Source organism: Anoplophora glabripennis, unplaced genomic scaffold, assembly GCF_000390285.2.
Source record: "Anoplophora glabripennis isolate ALB-LARVAE unplaced genomic scaffold, Agla_2.0 scaffold1457, whole genome shotgun sequence".
Lineage (NCBI taxonomy): Eukaryota > Metazoa > Arthropoda > Insecta > Coleoptera > Cerambycidae > Anoplophora > Anoplophora glabripennis.
In genome coordinates this window covers 28,105-48,354 of record NW_019417530.1, presented here as the reverse complement: position 1 = coordinate 48,354, position 20,250 = coordinate 28,105, and the positions used below count along the sequence as shown (strand labels likewise).

Genomic DNA, 20,250 nt, shown 5'->3' with positions numbered 1-20,250 from the left:
GTCCGCCAAAATCTCGAACCAAAATCATCCATCGTCCCCATCAACGCCGGGACTCGTTCCCCTCTGGCCTCTACGGATTGTCGATGTCGGCGTCGGGGATTTTGGAGTTTTTTCCAGGTTTGGGAAAAACTCTACCCGCGGTCTCGGCTTGGGCTGCCGAGCATCGTATCCAACCGCCAGAGCGGTGGAACCTTCGGAAGACGGTCCTTTCGGCCCAAAGACGGGGAAATTGGAAAGATAGGTGATATTTTCCCCGTCCTCGTAAAAGGGCCTACGGAGGTCTTATTTCTGGATGGATTCATTTGAAATTTTGTGATTAGATACACGGCATGACATAGTGCCGTGGTTGGAGGGTTCGACCGAGATCGCGCGGATACTTTCGGCGGCAGCTCTAAAGGCGTGAAAACCTATTATGGCTTAGCTGGCCGTTAGTAGTCGGGCGATTCGGTTCGAATTTGGATATGACAACCACCTAGCGATACTCTAGTGTGGTTGGAGGGTTCGGCCGAGATCGAATGAGCGGAACGGCTGAAAACGCGGAAAACGTGAAATCCGCGTTTCCCCGTATAACGGCGTTTTGGCTCATCCGATTCGGACGAAAATTTAGTAAGATAATGCTAGCGACTTGAGGAGTGCTGCATTAAATTTTGACACCGATCGCTCAATAACTTTTGGAGTTATTGGCGATAGCGTCCTTGACCAATTCAAAAGGGTGGTGAAATTTCTAATGGCCATTTCCAAATGTCATCGTGAAGCGTCCCGGGGTTCGACTGCAGGTTGCGAGAGCAGCGGCAGTGGTCACTGCGCGCCGGGATGGCAGACCCAGGCGAGATCGGTCGCGATGCGGGTGACACTGGAAAGGTCGGTGAAATTGGTCTTTAACGCTCTGGGAGCGCTATCGCCGTGAGGATCGATGTCTGAAGACTCTCATGGAGGCTTTTTCATTCTGCCCGGCCGACGGCGATTGATTTCGCAACCGTGGCGGGTTTTTGGTTTGAATTGGAAAGGTAGGTGAATATGATTGTTTCGCCTCCTTTTCAATTCAGCGGTCTCCGGCATATCTGTAGGTACAAGATTATGACTTCTATGAATATACGGGGTGTTCTGAAATCCTGAAGCTCGCTCGAAGGGTGGAATACGACATCACTAATTTTAACCACGTATTTGGAAAGCCTAATAAAGATAGAAAAAAATTGAAAGAAATTACACGACCCTTTAAAAGATAACCAAATTACCCTTTAACTCCCACTAATTCGGTGCCCTACTTGGCATTACATTTTCTGACCGGGAACGTGCCAGCGGACTACAGAGCGTTCGAGCCTTGAAGCGAAACAGCGTTATCAAATCAGAACCACATACATAATAATAATAAATTAACATAGTTTGGCACTTCAGAGAGTTTATTTAAATCTACCACCGTTAATCGTATTCTCCCGTATTTTTTTCCCGTAAATTTGGAGATCACGTCATACATATGGAGACGCGATATGTGGAAAAACAATACAGAATGCTATACAACCCGCAAACGTTAGTTTGTTTCCTTCTACAAAAGTTCTCAATGTCCCATGTCTGGGTAAAAATGTAATAGTACTTCTTTAACCCTACAAATAACAGTTGCGAGGTCATGGAGTTGCAGGTTTATAGGGTTATGGAGTTATGGTCCAATGCAATCATGATCATTCTCAAGTCAGTTTGAAATCTCAAAAATTACTTTCTAGACAAATTTTTTGACGCTAGTATCAAATCACCAACTGATCCAGGAATTCTAATTTTAACTTCAAATTTAACGGGTCAAAATACTGTAGGATACACCGGTCTAGTTTAAGGTTGAGACCTTTTTTTTTGTGATGCAGTGGAGATACAAAGAGAAAAAAAGTAACGTTAATACAGATCATGGGTCTATGGATCTTGCATGACCTAAGTTAAGGTATTACGGAGTTGCAACAGGACTACAGATACAGTTCCTCAGAGTTTCGTGGTTTCATCATCCCACAGCCTGGATTATGAGGTTATGGGGTTATCTGTCAACCCACAGTCGCATAGTTTCAGTCCCCTGATGTATGAAATCCATGTTCCCATAGAGTTTCATGGTTCTACACTTTTGCACATCCCAGATTATGAGGTTATAGGGTTAGAGGATTATGAAGCTACAAAGTCACTAACTATTTAAGTAGGAGGTTTCAATCTTATAAGTCGCGCGCTTTCTAGAGGAGTGTTTTGATGTTTGGGACAAAATACGAACTGATCCGGGAATTAATTCTGACTTCAGATTCGGATTCAGCTCACAAGTCACAGTACTACGAGTTACACTGGACTTGTCACGGCCCATCCCACTTTTTTTGGCATTATATAATCAATTTCTACACATATTTATGGGCCAGTGTTTTGATAGTGAATAATTATTCACATTATATATTTCCTCTTTTTTGGACAATTTTTAATAATTGTACTTTTAGCATGGTTTCTGTATATTCAATATTTTTCGATTGTAACCAGTCCATAAAATGGCCCATTTACACGAGGCCAGTTGTGAAGACATTCCACTAAGCCAATCCAATGATAAAGTTGAAGGCAATCCAATATAAATTCAATTGAAGTTTACACGAAGGCCAGTCCGCCATCTGCGAGGCTAGTATCTTTGTTTAATCTATGGTCTAGTATATACGGTTGTGTAGAATGGATACGCAAAAAGCTTTGAGAGTTAAATTGAAAAAAGTATTCATTTTAACACAACAGGAAATACTCTAAATAATAGAGGAAGAATCAACTGTTGAAAGAAGATGGTGGGTCAGACCATGGCTAACCAGGAGATCCTCATTGGGCCAATCAAGTCTTATCTTAAGAGAATTAGAAACGGAAGATCCTGAAGAATACAAATTGTGCATCTCGGCACTCCATTTAGACAAAACATGTTGAAAACTGATTGCAAACCACACAAAAAAAAAAACAAAACACAAACACGTGCGTCCGGCAAAAACATAGGTGACTGGCTTACTGGCTAGGTGGCTAGGCTAGGTTTGGCTAGGAACGTACGTTCTCACAAATGCCATTACACAAGCCAATCCACTTCTTGAGTGGTGGGGGACGCTATTGGCTCCTAAAATTAGAAACCGTTCTAATTAGTGGAGTGGCTTGGGACAATGGCTGGAGACATTCCATTTACAGGATTGTCTCTATTTACACGATGCCAATGTTGGATTGGCTTAGTGGAATGTCTTCACAACTGGCCTTGTGTAAATGGGCCATTATATTTCCTTTTCTCCATGCTGATGTCGGTAACATTTCAACCCTTCTACTATGATAAGGTGTGTTTTCCATCACAACAACTGCTCCTGGCTCCAGATATGATAAAACATATCCAAACCATTTTTCAAACACGTCGCTGTTCATATCTTCATGATAATCTCCCGTTTTTCGTGACTCAAATACATGCAAACCATTTTCTAAAAATCCCGTATCGCTTCCAATATGTGTTATAATAATCTTCGTCCTTTTCCAGAAGGTGCCTTTAATCCAGTAGAAAATCCATCTAAAAATGCTTGTCTTTTACTCTTAACATTACCATCCTGCCAAACTTTTGATACAGTATGACCTTCGTTTACCCATGTTTCATCCATGTAATATATCTTCTTACCAGATGCACGAAGTTCTCTTATTTTTTCTAAGTATTCTCTTCGCCATACCACAATTTCGTCTTTTTCAACGAGCATACTATTTCGATTCCGTTTCAAATATCGAAAATTCATGTCACGCATTATTCTTCTAAGAACCTTATCAGAGAAATTAGGAATATCCTCATCTTCAGCTATTGCAGCATGAATTTTCATTATCGTTGGTATTTCATTTCTAAAGAAAAATCCATGAATTTTCCTACGTATGGAGTATTTCACGTCAACGTCGACTTCTATTTTCTTCCTCCCTCGTGTTTCCACTTTTTTCTTCTTTGGATTCACTTCTACACTATTTTTTATGGCACGATAAACAGTAGCAACGGATACTTTTGTCAACGAACTACACATATCAACAGCTTCACTTACACTTGTATTAGAATTTCGCGACCGATTTCCTTTATACACGTTTTTTACCATTATTAATTCCGCATCGCATAGGTTAGGGCAACAGACCGTTTGCTACAACCGGCACTTTGATCCATTTTAATTATTATTCCTACGTTTTAAAACGTCCCGATTGTATTTTTTTAATTTATAAATTTACTATAGTCACGGAATATGCAAACCCTCGCGCACGCTTATAGTTTGACGTTTCTAACTACGGCTAACTCGAATTCTACGTACGTCCGTTTACACCCACTAAAAAGAGCATTTTCCTATCTATAATAACTGCCATAGACAGAGATAGGAAATAAATAGCGTTCCGTGTAACTCAGTCTATGACTGTTATAGATCCTGTCGATGTGCAAAGAGAGCGGCACATCATTTAACATAAGCAAATAATATTGAACCGTTATAAAAATCATTTTAAGTTTTATACACTTTACGGTAATAGTGTTTCTATATTATGTATGAATCACTATCTATAATTTCGGCCGTGGAGTATAGACTGAAACTTTCTCCGTTGAATAGAAATTATCCAGGCATTTCACGAATACGGGGTAACAATGGAGTGGAAAATTGTAAACTTCTACATTTTCACTATTTTTATAAAACTATGTTAATGTGTAACTGAACTTAGTGTAAACATAGGGTAGAAAGCGAATGTCTTTGTAGGGGCGGCAATTCAAAGGCAAAAATAGGGTATTTGTAACAATAACTTGGTAAAGTCATGTTATGTTATGTTGATAAGGGAATGCAGTTGAAATAGTTGTAGTCGTTTTCAGAATTGTTTTGTAATTCTGGGAGTAGGTGGTGGAAATATATGCAGGGTGATACAGGATGGTATCATTTTCAAGTTGCTATTCATAATTTAAAATGGTTTAATTTTTCAATATTTTCAAAAAATACATTCCACAGTGTTTGTATAAATACATGAATAATTTCATTTATATACCACTGAGGTGTTTTATTTCATCCCGATGTGTCAAAAGTTTGTTTGGCATAATTTTTTTAATGGAAAGTGTAGTTAACTGTAATCTAGAAACTGATTTTTTTTTGTTTTTCATTGAAATATGTTTGATTTTTACAAATATAATAAATAAAAAGCATTTTATTTTATTTTAAACATGTTTTATTTTTGATAAAAATAGTTTATTTTTTTTAAGCTGCTGTAAATGCAATAAAATGATTTATTTTTTGTAATAGAACATCTTTCTTAGTTGTTCCTTCTTGGTATCATGTAGTCATATTCAGTTATTGTAAACTACAGAAAGCAAATTTTTTGACTATCTATTACAAAGATTGTTATCCTATTCAACTATTCCAAGTAAAAAATTAAATATATAGGTACCTTATACAGGTCATAATGTCATTAATTTCAATAAAGATATGAAAAATAAGTAGAATACAAATATGTGACCGCTAATTCATACAGGTTTATTGAGAGTGAAACTTAACCTAGGTACCTTATTATTCGGTCACTAGCCTAGCTTTTACTGCATTTTTAATACGTAGTGAACGATAACGAAAAAACATGTTTTTCAAGTTTAGAATTTAATTTTATATATGACATTTCATTTTGGCTGTCCAGTTATGAAACACCCGGTATACTATGAAATAGAATCTGATTGATTTTGGGACAGTCAAAAATCAATCATAAAACGTCAGTGGATAAAATCGTAACTAGCGACCTCTAGCAGATGGTCAAAAACAACAATACTAACACATTTGCCAACTGTTTATTTGGAAAAGATATGGCAACAATTTAATTAAATTTTTTTTTGTCATCCTGAAATGATGGCAATAGTGCTCACTATAAATCTGTGACAATTTAGATAAAGTCCTTTAAAATAGCTATAATCACACTGTATATATATATTTTTCATTGTCCATATAATTTTGTTTTAAATACCATTTTCTTTATTACACTGTTATCTAGGATGTTCTGAATTCCACAGGTCAAACTTAACCTGGAGATTAGAATTTCTCAACATAAGAAAAAAGTTCTCATAAGTCGGGAAAACTAAGGACTAGCCCTCTAGATAAAGAGTGATCAAGTTGAAATTTTTGATAAATTCTGCTTTTCAATAAACTAAAAACACCTAAAAATATTAGCCATGAAAATTTAAATAGGTATTTGACTTTTTATTCTCCATTAAAAAAAGAAAAAAGAAAATTATGAACCAGAAAATTTGCGGATTTGGGAATCTTAATTAAAATTTTGACCCATTTTACTGTAAATGTAAAATGTTTTTTTCATTTAATTGTTGCTTAATAATAATAATGTAACGCTTTGTATGGAAAAGTTGTTTAAAGTTCTGATCTTAAATATTTGAAAAAATACACCAAGAAAGATTAAGTAAAATGTTATTTTAATAGTTACACTTCAATGATTCTGGTTCATAGTTGTCATTTTGTCTTATAAAGGATAAATGTTATGAAAGCATGGCAAGTATCGCATTAAGCAATCAATTTTTTAACTAATGATATCTTAGTAAAAAACTACTCCATGTATGTCTATTTTATTCTCTAGACTATTCTAAGAATATTTTGTCCTCTGATGATTTTTGAATAGCTGCTTTGTTACGAAAATACAGGGCGAAAAATATTTTCGACAATAACACCATTTTATTACCGAAAATTACATATAAAACTCTTTAATCTACAAGAACTTTGAAAATGACTACCTCCAGCTAGATTCAAGAATCCAATCTTCTCCTCATTAGCTGCCGAACTCTTTAAAAAACACCAGGGTCTTCTCATATTGAGTTACACCCAGCAATTATCCGATTTCTCCCACATTTTCTACTGAAGTAGTATAAACTAATGACTTTAGATGGCCCCATAGGAAATAATTCAGGGGGTTTAAGTTTGGGGATCGAGTAAGCCATAAGTGAGGTCCACTTTCACCAATTCAGTGATCTTCGTGTGTTACTGTGAAAAACTTATGTACTCATGAGCAACCACATTAAAATGCGCTGGTGCATCATCGTTCATAAACCACATTGCATTTCTTGTTGCCAGTAGTACATTCTACAGAAACTGAGATAAGAGTTTGTTCCACAAAAATTGCGATACACCTCGCTGGTAAGTCTTCCTGGTAGAAATACCGGTCCAATTAACCAGGCACCCACAATTCCAACCCAAACATTCAACAAGAAGTAATGTTGAAAACGATGTTCAAATACCTCATGTGGATTTTCGTCAGCCCACATATGGTTATTGAGAAAACTCCTTATTGCAATTCTTGAGAAATTCGCTACAATGGTAAAAAGAATCAGCGTCAGTAGTTGAGGAATTTGAACCAATGTGCGCAAAAGCATTAACAGAATGCAAAGAAGAAGTATTCAAATGAAATCCACATTCAAACTGGTTTCTTTTCTATGACAACACTTGCCTCCTTTTTTTCTTTAAACAAAAATTTATACCCGGTAAACCCAGTGTAGTATGTCATATTTTTATTTCGACTACATTCATAATTTCAAAAATATCAAAATTGGTTTTGTCAAAAATTTTTCTCACTCTGTATCTTTGGAACAAAGCAACTTTTCAAAAATCGTCAAAGCACAAAATATTCTTAGTACAGTCCAGGGAATAACTCCTTGAATATTTGCCGTATAAACACCCTGTATAACTTATTATGCAGCATAACGAGCTGCTGTTCAATTTAATATTATGCAACATCATTCATCATTTTCACGTTGATGATATCGTATTGTAATCTACGAGATAAGGAGCTCAAAATAAAATTAGACATTTTATATACTTCAGCTAAATATCCAGCAACAAGTACAAGGTGTGATGCCACTGGAGAATGGAAGTAAGAAGACTTTTTTGTCCACAAGCTGAAGCTTCTTGCCGTGTCTTTACCTCATCGGCGATACTAGTCATGCTTTCTAACATCTATTGATCTATAGATTAGTAGATCATTCTGTGCTAATAGACATTAAGATATTGCAAGATATTGCATACACTGGATATTTTAGTTGTAATTTGGTTGAAAGCTATACAATAAGATAACACATTAAAGTGGCAGACATTTTAAACAGAAAATATGTTGTTAAAAGTAGCGAGAATTAGTTTCAGGTGGCAAAGCAGTAACAGCCATTTAATTTGCCACATTTTTTTAATAATATTTACTAACAACAGTAATTATCAACTGAAACCATTTTGAAAAGATGTAAATATAGATTTTTTCAGAATTTTATAGTAAAATATGCACATATATTTTGTCCAAAAGGTAATAACAGTTGAAATTTATATTACCGATGTAGTCAGATTAATTTTCTATATTTTGTATAATTTTTCAGAAATCTTACATTATTTTGTCAGTTCAGTGTAATGTTGTTGAAAATTCACACTTAAGAAAAGAGGTTCTTATATTCATGAATACAATATGACGATTTTGAACTTTAACTGCAATGGACTCATTCTTAGTCTGTGTATTAGGTAGCCGGTATTACTGAAGTGGTTACTCCAGGCAACACAGTCAGCGCAGTGTTGGCAGCCGCTGAGCATGAGTCTTTATGTGTGCGCACATGTGATATTGTGTATTTTACCAATGTACTTGCAGTTTGGAATTGGCAAAAATAGATTTATTAAATCTTTTGACTGATTACTACATTTTAAAATTGTCTTAGATGCTTCTAGGCACAGAAGTTGGCATGTATTTATTTATTGAAATGAAATACCCAACGGGCAGAGCCCAATAATTACAGAATAAGTTATAATTTAAAATAAAGCCAGAATTAAGAAGAAAAACAAGTGAAAAGTAAGGTCAACAGTACAACAGCTTAATAGTGAAGCAAACAATGAGAAAAAATGTAGAACAAATAGTGCAAACAACAAAACAAAAATTTAAAAAGCATGTAAGAAAAAATATGCACCAGTACAAATAATAAATATAAAATAAGCTTATAAAATACAATAACTTTAAGATGTAAAAAGAGTAGAACACATAACAGATCATTATTGAAAACGCAGCTTAACAGCAAGTAAATAATCAGATTTAATAACATAATGAATTATTTCATAGAGCATTAATATGCAATGCATTTTACATCTGGAAATAAGACTGTTTAACTCGAATCGGTTGGAAACTATATTCTGTGGTGTTCCTGTAACAGGATAGAAACCGTCTAGAAATAAATGCTGCAAATTTAAAGAATCTCCTCTGTACCATTTCAAGTGTAGAAATTTGGCACTCATAAATAGGTTCCACATGACAGAGCCATATTCAAGTTTAGATCTGACAAACGTAGTGTATAATAGACGAAGAGTAGTGAAATCTATAAATTCACTGGAATTACGTAAAATAAACCAAGTTTTTGTATGCCTCCGCTATGGAAAGCTCCACATGCCACGCAAATCTAAGCAGCGGGTCAAAATGCCCAAATCCTTAATGGCTTCAGGCTTTCCTAGAATATTGCCATCAAGCTTATATGTAAACATCAGTGGGTGCATCAAGCGCCCAAAAGACATCACATTATATTTAGCAGCATTCAATGACAATTTATTGTTAACACACCAATTATTATATGTCAAAAGACTTCGTTGCAAATTTTCGCAATCGCACAAATCGTCAATTCTGCAATATAACTTCACATCATCAGCGTACAGAAGGTAGCGAACAGTTAGGTCATTAACAATGTCATTAATAAAAATTATGAATAGAAGCAGACCTAGTATTAAACCCTGGGGAACGCCGGTAGTTTGAGAAAAGGTGTACGATATTACATTTTTATATTCTAAATTGATAATTAGCGGTCTATAATAGTATTTTGGGTATAATTTTAAACACTCTAAAGGCACGAAAATAAATATATCAAGAGAAGACTTTTTACGCTAAGTAAAGAAAAACGGTTGATAGGCGAGTATGCGAGCTCTCGCAGGCAAATGGAGAACGGTTGATTTTGACGGTGGGCTAGTGAATAATAGAATTGGTCTAATTCAACGTTTATAACGGTTGTTTCACTAGTATCTACCAAAAGGCGATATTTATGGGATTAATATGGTTATTATATCGTTTTGAAGCATAGATAGCCACTATGCTTCAAGACGATTGTTTGATGGAGAAAATGTTTCTTAGTGATTAGGGCTTTGATCACAAGAGGTGAGTTCTCAATAATTAACAAGTAATTGGTACTGTTATCTGTTTATAACATCATTTCTGAATTTTCTTTCCGTAAACTCTTTTAGGCATTTTCTTTTGGTTGTACGTTTCGACGTTCCAAAATAGAAGAACGTTCTAACAAAATATAAATAGTGCCCCCTGCCAAATATACGAGGAGAGATCCAAAACATTCCCAATCCGATTCCATAATAGAAATAAGGTCCTCCTGCCGAGATACCTACTAAAAATCAGATGGGTTCCAGAAGGAAAAGAAAAATTTAGATTGGAGAGTTACCTTACTTGGAGAGGTTAAGTATCACATAGTGGGCAGTTTTCTTTCATCTTTGTGCTATATTATAAGGAATTTATCAGTTCCTTTATCCATTGCTAGGTTGTAAGGAAAGCTCTCAATTAATAGGTTTAGTTAGCATAAGAATTTCGGGTCTAATTTTGTTATATATTGTATTTGTTTTGGGGCTACCTTCTCCTATCTATATACAGGTTCGGAAAGTCCCCATGGTACATCGGTTGTTACGTGAGAGCGATAAAGTAAGTCATAGAAATCCGTGCGATAGACAAGGATGGTTACATTGAAGAAGTTTCATAATCTGAATAGTCATTCCCACTTCTAACCCGAAACGGGCAGTGACTATTCAGATTATGAAACGTCTTCACTATAGCCATCCTTGTCTATCGCACGGATTTCTTTACTTTACTTTGTCGCTCTCATGTAAAGGCAGATGGACCATGTGGATTTTCCAGCCCTGTACACAGGGTGTCCCGTTCATGTTTAAAAAAAACTTGTGTGCAAGTTCCTAATGGAAAAATAATAGGAGTAGTTCATGTAAAGTTTTTTTCTTAGACGCTCTGTTTTCGAGATACAGTGTGTTGAAGTTGTTACTTTCCAACTGGTTTTCCTTAATTATCTTTAAATCGGGTAAAGATAAAAATGTCAAAATTTGTACACGAGTAAACATCAACTATGCGTTAAGAATAATGTGCAAACGGTTTATTTCTGAAAAGCAGTGTCGCCGATACAGGTAATTGGAAGGGTACAATCGAAAAAAAATATGTTAAAAGTCAAAATTTATTAGATTTTTAAATGGTTCTGTAAACCCTAAAGCATACTACAAAAAAAAGGTCAAAATTCGGTAGCATGTACCATTTTCGAGAAAAATGAATTTGTATAGAAGGAAATGGGGGACAATGTCAGTAACTACTGTAGTATTTTGAGTTGGCACATTTATTTAATTAATTACCATAATCTGTTTATTTTGATTTACTTTTTTAGATGTTAGTTTACAACAAACTGAAACTTAAAATAATTTTTTTTAGTTAATAAAATGTTTTACAATTTAACTGTTTCAAGTGATAGGTACGTAAGAAATTAAAATTATAGTCTTAAATGCAAATACTGTTGGTAGCTAAATGTTTTCAGCTCATTCAATGGTAAGGTCCTCTTTCAATTTAATATTTTGTTAATGTACTTGCTTTATGTGAGCAAAAAAATGCAACTTAATTTTTCTCGAAAATGGTACATGCTACCGAATTTCGACAAGTATATCTTTTTTTTGTAGTATCCTTTAGAGTTTACAGAGCCGTTTAGAAATGTAATAAATTTTGACTTTTAATATATTTTTTCTTTGATTGTACCCCTTCAATTACCTGTATCGGCGACAGTGCTTTTCAGAAAGAAACCGTTTGCACATTATTCTTAACGTTGATGTTTACTCGTGTACAAATTTTGACATTTTTAAATTTAGCCGATTTAAGGAAAACCATTTGGAACGTAACAACTTCAATACACTGTATCTCAAAAACAGGGCGTCTAAGAAAAAAACTTTATATGAACTACCACTATTATTTTCCCATGAGGAACTTGCACACAATGTATTTTTTTTGAAACATGAACGGGACACCCTGTATATTTGTGTATGTATCTCTTTTTTAATGAATAACCTATACTCGGCGGCCCAAATTATAAAGAGTGACTAATACATAATATAAAAACACTATTACCATAATGCGTATAAAATATAAAATGATTTCTATACGGTTCAATATTATTTATCTTTGTGCCGCTCGCCATGCACATCGGTAGAATCTATAATCGTGTATAGACTGAGTTACACTGAACGTCAATCTATATTTTATCTCTGTCTTTTGCACTTGGTAGGGAATAGGGAGATGCTTTTTTAGTGGGTGTAAACAGACTTGATTTGCCCGACCTGAGAAACGTCATAGCATAAGCGTAGACGAGGGGTCTAATTCCATGGCTATAATAAATTTATAAATTAAAAAAACACAACTGGAACGTTTTAAAATGCTGTAATAATTAAAATTGATCAAAGTGCCGGTTATAGCAAACCGTAAAAAATATTAGATGTTATGTTTTATTATGTTTTTTCAATATTTTATATATCTTGTTGCCTTTTACGCAGACACGCCAATGGATTTTCGTTCCCGGCACGCTTCATCCCCCTTACTAGTCCAAGAGCTAGCGATGAATCACTATCTATAATTTTGGCCGTCGAGTAGTTCGCTTACATCTACATTTACCTTTATTAACTTATTGTTCTACCTTTATCTATATTTGTTTGTTTTTTTGTGTTTTTTTCCCTATTCAAATCTTTGGCTGCAAAGTTTAGTGATTTTATTCGATTGAGGATAGGATAAAAAGAAAAAAAAATCACTTGGGGCCCATGATACAGGGTGATTCAGGTTTAGTCTGGATTACTTCAGGAATCAATAGAACAGGTTAAAATACCGTTCATTCATGACATAAACTTATTTCCTAAATCGCACCGTTTCAGAGATAGACGGCGTTGAAGTAGGAATTTTTTTCCCGTTTTTCCCTTATAACTTTTGAACCACTCATTTGATTGAAGTGAAATTCGGAGCACAAGCACTCGTTATTCATCTTACAAAAAGCTCCTTAACCCTTTCACTGCTCCAGACGTATATATTCGCTAAAAATTTATGGGGCTCAAACTGCTCCAGACGGATTAATTCGCATGAATAGTTAAATTGGATCAGGCTGCTCAAACCCTATATATATTTGTAACCATGCGCATTAGTGACTCGGTTATTGCAATTGGTAAGGCGAATTTCTGCGGGCGAGCTTATACCGATTGTGACAAATATTTTTATGGAAAGAAGTACTGGTAATAATACCAAGATTGTTCATGTTTCTTTCAGTTTCTATTTAGTACATTTACTGTATTTTATTCAAAACAAAATCGTACAATTTATCGTAAATCGTAATTTAACACAACATAATGTAAAACTATAAGTGGTCTAACTGCTCCAGACGTATATATTCGCACGCTATAAACCTTCGCGCACGGCGTGGTAGCTACGTTCAGACGTATTGCGCAGCGAAAGGGTTAAGTTTGAACCACCTACCCCTCTTAGAAATGTATTTTGTTTGCTACCCGCCTCTTACATTATTTTAAAACTTTTAAAAAATTTATAATTTCAATAAAACAGCTGTACATCACCTTTGCCTCATTAATTTTGAAACTTTTTTGTCTCTTATTTATTTTTTGATATTTGGCCTTGTTTCTGAGATATTCAATGAAATTCGTAACAGTGTAGCGCCCTAAATAGCGCCCAGCCGCATAAATTTCATTTAATGTTATAGCAACCCATGAAAAACAAAACTCACAGTGATTTGTACAAACTGACGTTTGTGAAAATCATCGTTAAAAATATTAAGTTGAAAAATATGAGGGAAAAATGGGAAAAAATGTCTACTTCACCGCCCTCTATCTCCGAAACGGTGCGATTTAGGAAATGTTTATATCATGAATGAACATTATTTTAACCTGTTCTATCGATTCCTGAAGTTATCCAGATTAAACCTGAATCACCCTGTATAAATTCTTGTTTGTTAATCCACCCCCGACTCCCCTGAGGTTAGTCGGACCTACCTTTATAGTTATGAACTAGCCAAAAGTTAACGTAACAATAATTTAAAACCACGATACTGAACAAACTGATAGCGATAAGTTAAATAAGATTGAAACAGTCTGAGCAAATCGTCGCAAAACCCAAAGTTGTTAAGTTTTTGTGGTAGCAAAAAATGATCAATCTTTTGAGAAATCAGTGTAAATAACATCCACCTGACCTCCCTGATCTGAACTTCAGATATAAATTGTGTCTTACATGTAAGATTCGTAGTGCTGTATAAAACCGTGTTGTTCAGGTATGATCATATTCGAGACGTGATACATAATATAAGAATGCAAGACTATTTCCAGTATTTTACAAAAATTACTCAAGATGGAAATGGGTCTATAGTTTGCAAAATCATTTTTTGCTTCTTGTACGTAAATCAGGATACATAATAATAATATCTCCATCCCACATCACAGCCGCAAGGATTAGCCCAGAATTCGGAGAATTGTGTGGGAGAGGAGGCAGTATACTATTATTCAGTAGGCCGCATTTGTGCCAAGGAATGACTACGTTGGTACGCCCAACTACCTATAGTGCAGGAATGAAGGAAATCTGGAAAACCTTATTAATTAGGGGGATGAATGAACGCCGACCAGTATTAATCTCTCACGTTGACCCAAGCCAACGTTCTTCCACCCTAGCATATCTGCAGAGAGGATGCCTAATTACCCTCTATGAATATAGCTGATTTACAGTCTTATGGCCGCAGGGATTAAACCCACGATAGTGGCACTCATTGATTCGAGTATTGACGTCTCAAACTCTTCGGCCACCGACCCACCCAACATGTCTCCTTTCTTTAATTGCTTGTCCCAATCATTCATGAAGGAATACTTTAATCCTTGCTTTGGTTGTTGCATTTACACCAATGTGATGACAAGAGTTACTTGGCCTTTATAATATAATATTTTCATTTATTCATTTTTTTACCAAACGCCCTTGGAAATTAAACATTACCCCATTGAGACTTCTTGGATTTTTTTTTCTTATTTCGTGTTCTACAATACTGTACTTAAATATTCTTACCTCCAATAACCACACTGTTGTTCTCCACAACGACAGTCTCAAAGAATACTCTGTTGTTCTCTCTCCACATGTTCACTCTCAAAGTCTGACCGGGAATGACAGGTTTCATAAAACGTGCCTGTAAGGAAAAAAGCATGAATTTTATATTTTGTTATACAATAAAAGGAATCACCTTGCAAGCCTTGAATAGGGAAGTATCGTAGGAAGCGAAAGCTGCTAATATTAGCCTCACAGAGAAGCCCAGGGTGCACAAACCATGAAGAATTGGCTGATCAAAACCACTGAGAAGAGCCATGTTTGGGTCGATGTGTAAAGGATTATTATCTCCTGAAAGCAGAAAGGAAGGTTCATCAAGAAACACAATACAAAAAAAAATTTAAAATATTTAATGAAAATATATTTTCAAGCATTATACAAATATAATAAAAACTTTGTTACAAATTGGGGATATTTTGGTAGTCTAGAAATAAGATTTTTTTTATGTGGTTTTGAAACAGAATAAATAACCAAGAAGTCAAAGTCCTCTTTTTTTCTTTGATGTTGCTCTGTGACTTTTGGCCATTATTTTGTAGCTATTGTAATACAGTAAATTTAAAAAATAACCATCAGTTTGTTTTTTATGTAAATCTTGCTTTTTTTTTATTTACTAAATGAAAATTTAAACTAAATAAATATTTGGAACATTATAGTTCCACAAACAGGTGTAACAAAAGCCAGAACATGTGATAATTTATTTGTCTGTTTTCGCAAAGGTTTGGGACCTTTTCAGATGGTAATAAATATTATCATTCAGCATCTTCTATGCAACAAATACTGACAATTAAGGGGCTGCAAGTAGATTTTAGAGTTGCCAGATAAGGAAAATTAATTTTTAGTAATCAAAACCTTCTCATTTTTATTGGCAGAATGCTGAAACTACATATGGCGCATCACTTTAGAAGTAACCGGAGCGCTTCCGATCTTCCATCTCACTAATCCTTGCTTAGTAATATCTTCTTAAAATGTCGATATAATTCAAAGTTACCATCACTTATTTGATCAATAAAAAAATTGAAATTTTTTTTATGCCACAAACATGGTTACCAGTTTCATCAATTCATTCCAAGTTATCTGAATCTACTTCGACCAAACCAAATTCCATTGCATATAGGGTCTACCACTAGGGGCCATAAAAGAAAATGTGTTTTCCTCTTCCAAATTAAAAAATATTTTCATATATAAACATTTGATTTTTGGAATATAAATTATTACAGTTTTAGAAGAAAATATTATACTTATCTTTAAATATCAAATCAGGATATTGAAAGAAATGTATCTACAGAGTTCAAACAAATGACTTGTCGTTATTTAGACAAGCTAAACTAGTAGTCCACGGGCCCACATACAAAGAAAAAAATGATCACCAGCAAGCTGTAACTTTGCGTGCAGCTTAAGTTTGATGTCTCCCAAGATTTAACTACAAGCAAAATGGTAAGTGGTAAGTTTTCCAGTGATTTTCAGGAAAACATGTCAATCTGGCATAGACATGGAATGTTATGACCAGCACTTTATTTTTAAGTTTAAATGAAAAATATATATTTTTTAAACCCCCAAAAAATTTATCCGACAAAAATTTTGGTATTTTAAGTTTGTCCCCCACCCCAAATATGTCGATTTGGTGACATTATGGTTAGTGACAACCAGCAAGCTGATTTTTCTGGGAGGGTTTGGTAATAAGATTTGAAATAAAAGTATCTTATTGTAAAATTTCAAAATACATATGACTAATTTAAATTCATTTTTTTATACAATTACAAAAAAATTGGATATATGCAATATCTGAACATTTAGAAAATTAATTAACACAACCAAAATTGCTGCATTTCAATTGTACGTTGTTAAGTGGATAATGCAGAATAATATTGTTAAAACCGACAGTAAATATTAAACATTGTTAATTAATTTGTTATAAAAATATTGATTAATTTTTTTTTACTTTTTCACTTTTTGCTCTTGATTTATCATTTCCACAATTACACAAACAAAACAGTCAAAACACTCCATGATTTACGAAATTTTTACCACGAGGCATGCACAAGACTGTGAACCATGTGCATGTATTTATAGGATATACGCGGAGTGCGATCGAAATTCTTTTTTGGAGAACACTCACTTACAACTTATGTGTTAATGCATGCGTCTATGTGTGTGTGCACTTACCTGCGATGGACAACGTACCATTACACGTTGGATTCCTTGAGAAAAGAAATAGAGAACGCGCAGTGGATTCAAAATATTTTTAAAATTGGTTTTTCAACGACAAAACTATGTGTAAACTGTTTGTCAAAACAAGATTGCAAAATTGAATTTAAAAAAACTCAAGCAAAAATGTATGCATTCATTTTAAAGTAACCGTTTTTTATAAAATAGTTACAACAGTTTATAAAATAAAATGTACATATAAGTTTTTTGAACAAAGAAATCATTTTGATGGAGATTAATTAAATTCATTTTTATAGATATAATTATTTATGAATTTCTGTTGCTCCTGTAAATAAGATAATTCTTATTTATTCTTCTTTATTTTTTCATTAAAAAATTAATTATTTTATAGCGGAATGAACATTAGGTACCACAAATATAGTTATTTTTCTCAATTTTAAGGCAAATTTTCCAATCTTTTTGGCAGACAAGTATATTATTATGTTATACATTTCAATTATTAGAGAAAAAAATCAAAACCAGATTGCTGGTTATCACCAACCATGTTGTCGTTAAATCAACATCTTTGGGGCGTTGGATAATGTCACCAAATCGACATCTTTGGGGTGGGGGACAAACTCAAAATGCCAAAATTTTTGTCGGACAAATTTTTTGGGGGTTTAAAAAATATATATCTTTCATTTAAACTTAAAAAAAAGTGCTGGTTATAACACTCCATGTTTATGCCAGATTGACATGTTTTCCTGAAAATTACGGGAAAACTTACCACTGTTGAATTTTACTCGTAGTCAAATCTTGGAAGACTCGTCAAACTTAAGCTGCACGCAAAGTTACAGCTTGCTGGTAATCATTTTTTTTCTTTGTACATGGGCCCGTGGACTAGTTATTTTTAAAGTTTCATTGAATTTGACAGGCTACTCCCTATGTGGCAACGACTTAAACTTTTAAAATCATGTATGAAACCAGCAATTTTACTATTCAAATATTTCATTGGTACTGTTGTATTTCAACAAATCAAAAGTCTGTATTGCATCTCATCCATCATTTTTACTTCGATAAATAATTGTAATAGGGCACAGAGTAAAAAAATGAAAAACAGAGAAAATAGTGGAAGTTAGACTCATATATTAGTGAATTTCGATGTTTTGATCATACTTTGGAATCAGAACTTCTCTAAACTCCACTACTTATCAAAAGGAGCGATGTATCATTGGATTCCTTAGAGTGTGTACTTTATGAAAAATTACGAACTTTTGCAAATATTCACAAAATTTGAAGAATTTTATAATAAACCGTGACAATAAACGTGAAAGAGGTTAACTCTTTGAGAATAAAATTGATTGTTTATTGCGAATGCCAGCCACCTACGATTAACACTTTAAAGTTTCATATGAACCTCGATATGCATCCAATCACATTTAGCCATTTTTTCAAAAAACGCTGCTTTTTTCGAAAAAATTTTAACAGACAAAAAAGTTTTTAAATTCCCTGGAGTTTCTAAGGGGCTACTAATTTTTTAAAAAATTAAATATGCAACTAAAGTTCGGTGGCCCCAAAAGCAAGGGGGCCCCCGAAAAAGTGTTTTGTGGGGGCCCCTTGCCAAAGAGCTTATCAGCATCGCATTCTACATGTCATAAAATCCCTGTGTACCAAATTTGGTGGTTCTTGTGTGATAGAGCTCTGAGATATAAAAACAATTAAATTTTTAAGGGCTTGTATCAGGGGGCTATATCTCCGAAAGAGGGCCGCACTTATCAAAAATAAAAAATACGGGTCCCTTAAATTTCTCTTAAGAATTTCTGACCAAATTTTGTTGCATTTATTTCGGGACACCCTGTATTTAAAAGAAAGGTATGAGCTACATTTGTCTTGCATAGTTTATAAAACTGAAACATTTAGATCTCCTGTTTATCTGTGCAACAAACTAGTAAAAGGCAGTGAAGTACACAACCGTTCCACCCGATATCGACACCTGTACTTGGTTCCAGAACACAAATCTGCTCAATTTCAAGGTTCTTTTTCGTATAACGCTGCGAAGATATTCAACAAATCCCTAACAATATAAAAGGAGCACCAAGTATTTTCGTTCCGTAAACAGATGAAGCAGCTCCTCGTATCACGAAGAGATTTATAGGGGTGCACATATACAAGGTGTTTCTAAAATAGGGTTCTAAACTTCTGCTGCGTTTATAACTCATTAAAATAAGCCAAAAAGTTCCTATTAACATGTGTCCTAAAACGCACCCTTAGGAAGTTATATGCCCTTAAAAGGGCTCAAACAAAACTGTTTTTTTTTTCAAATAAATTGCTACTTAAATTTTCCACTCACCACTTTTACTAATTAAACACTGCAAAGCTCAATTGACAGTTTATCAATAACTTAAATTGTTAAGCGTTGTGGCAACGTCAGTCTTTTATTTGCTATGGTAAACAGATTTTTGGCTTAATAACTTAAAGAGCAGAGTAATTTTCAAACTCAATTTACTCGAAAACCATTGGAAATATCGATTTGGACAAAGATAATATTTTTTACGTAAAATTGTTAAGATTTTATAAATCTGTAGAGAAAATTGTAAAAAAATTGAAATAAAAAAAATTACGGGCCGAAAACCCCCTTCACCAACCTAAATGGAACGCATATGATTTGCATGTCGAAAAACGGAGTAGCCCATGTTATTTAACGTAAAAAGTTATGTAAAACCCATAAATTTTTTTCTATTTATTTGCGCTCGTTTTGTCAATAACAGAAAAAAACCAGTTTTGTTTGAGCCCTTTTAAGGGCATATAACTTCCTAAGGGTGCGTTTTAGGGCACATGTTAATAGGAACTTTTTGGCTTATTTTAATGAGTTATAAACGCAGCAGAAGTTTGGAACCCTATTTTAGAAACACCCTGTAT

At 34.3% G+C, this 20,250-nt stretch overlaps 1 protein-coding gene across 2 annotated transcripts in view; it reads right to left on the bottom strand.

The window, feature by feature from the left end:
• The window catches only part of LOC108915760 (peroxisomal multifunctional enzyme type 2), a 54,984-nt gene that overhangs the window by 6,667 nt on the left and 28,067 nt on the right, over window positions 1–20,250 (bottom strand). For both annotated transcript variants that reach the window (XM_018721882.1, XM_023456390.1), the window contains 2 exons: window positions 15,323–15,477; window positions 15,151–15,268 (listed from right to left, as the gene is read on the bottom strand). In XM_018721882.1, the coding sequence (XP_018577398.1) occupies window positions 15,151–15,268; window positions 15,323–15,477 (273 nt within the window). The remainder of the gene's footprint in view (window positions 1–15,150; window positions 15,269–15,322; window positions 15,478–20,250) is intronic.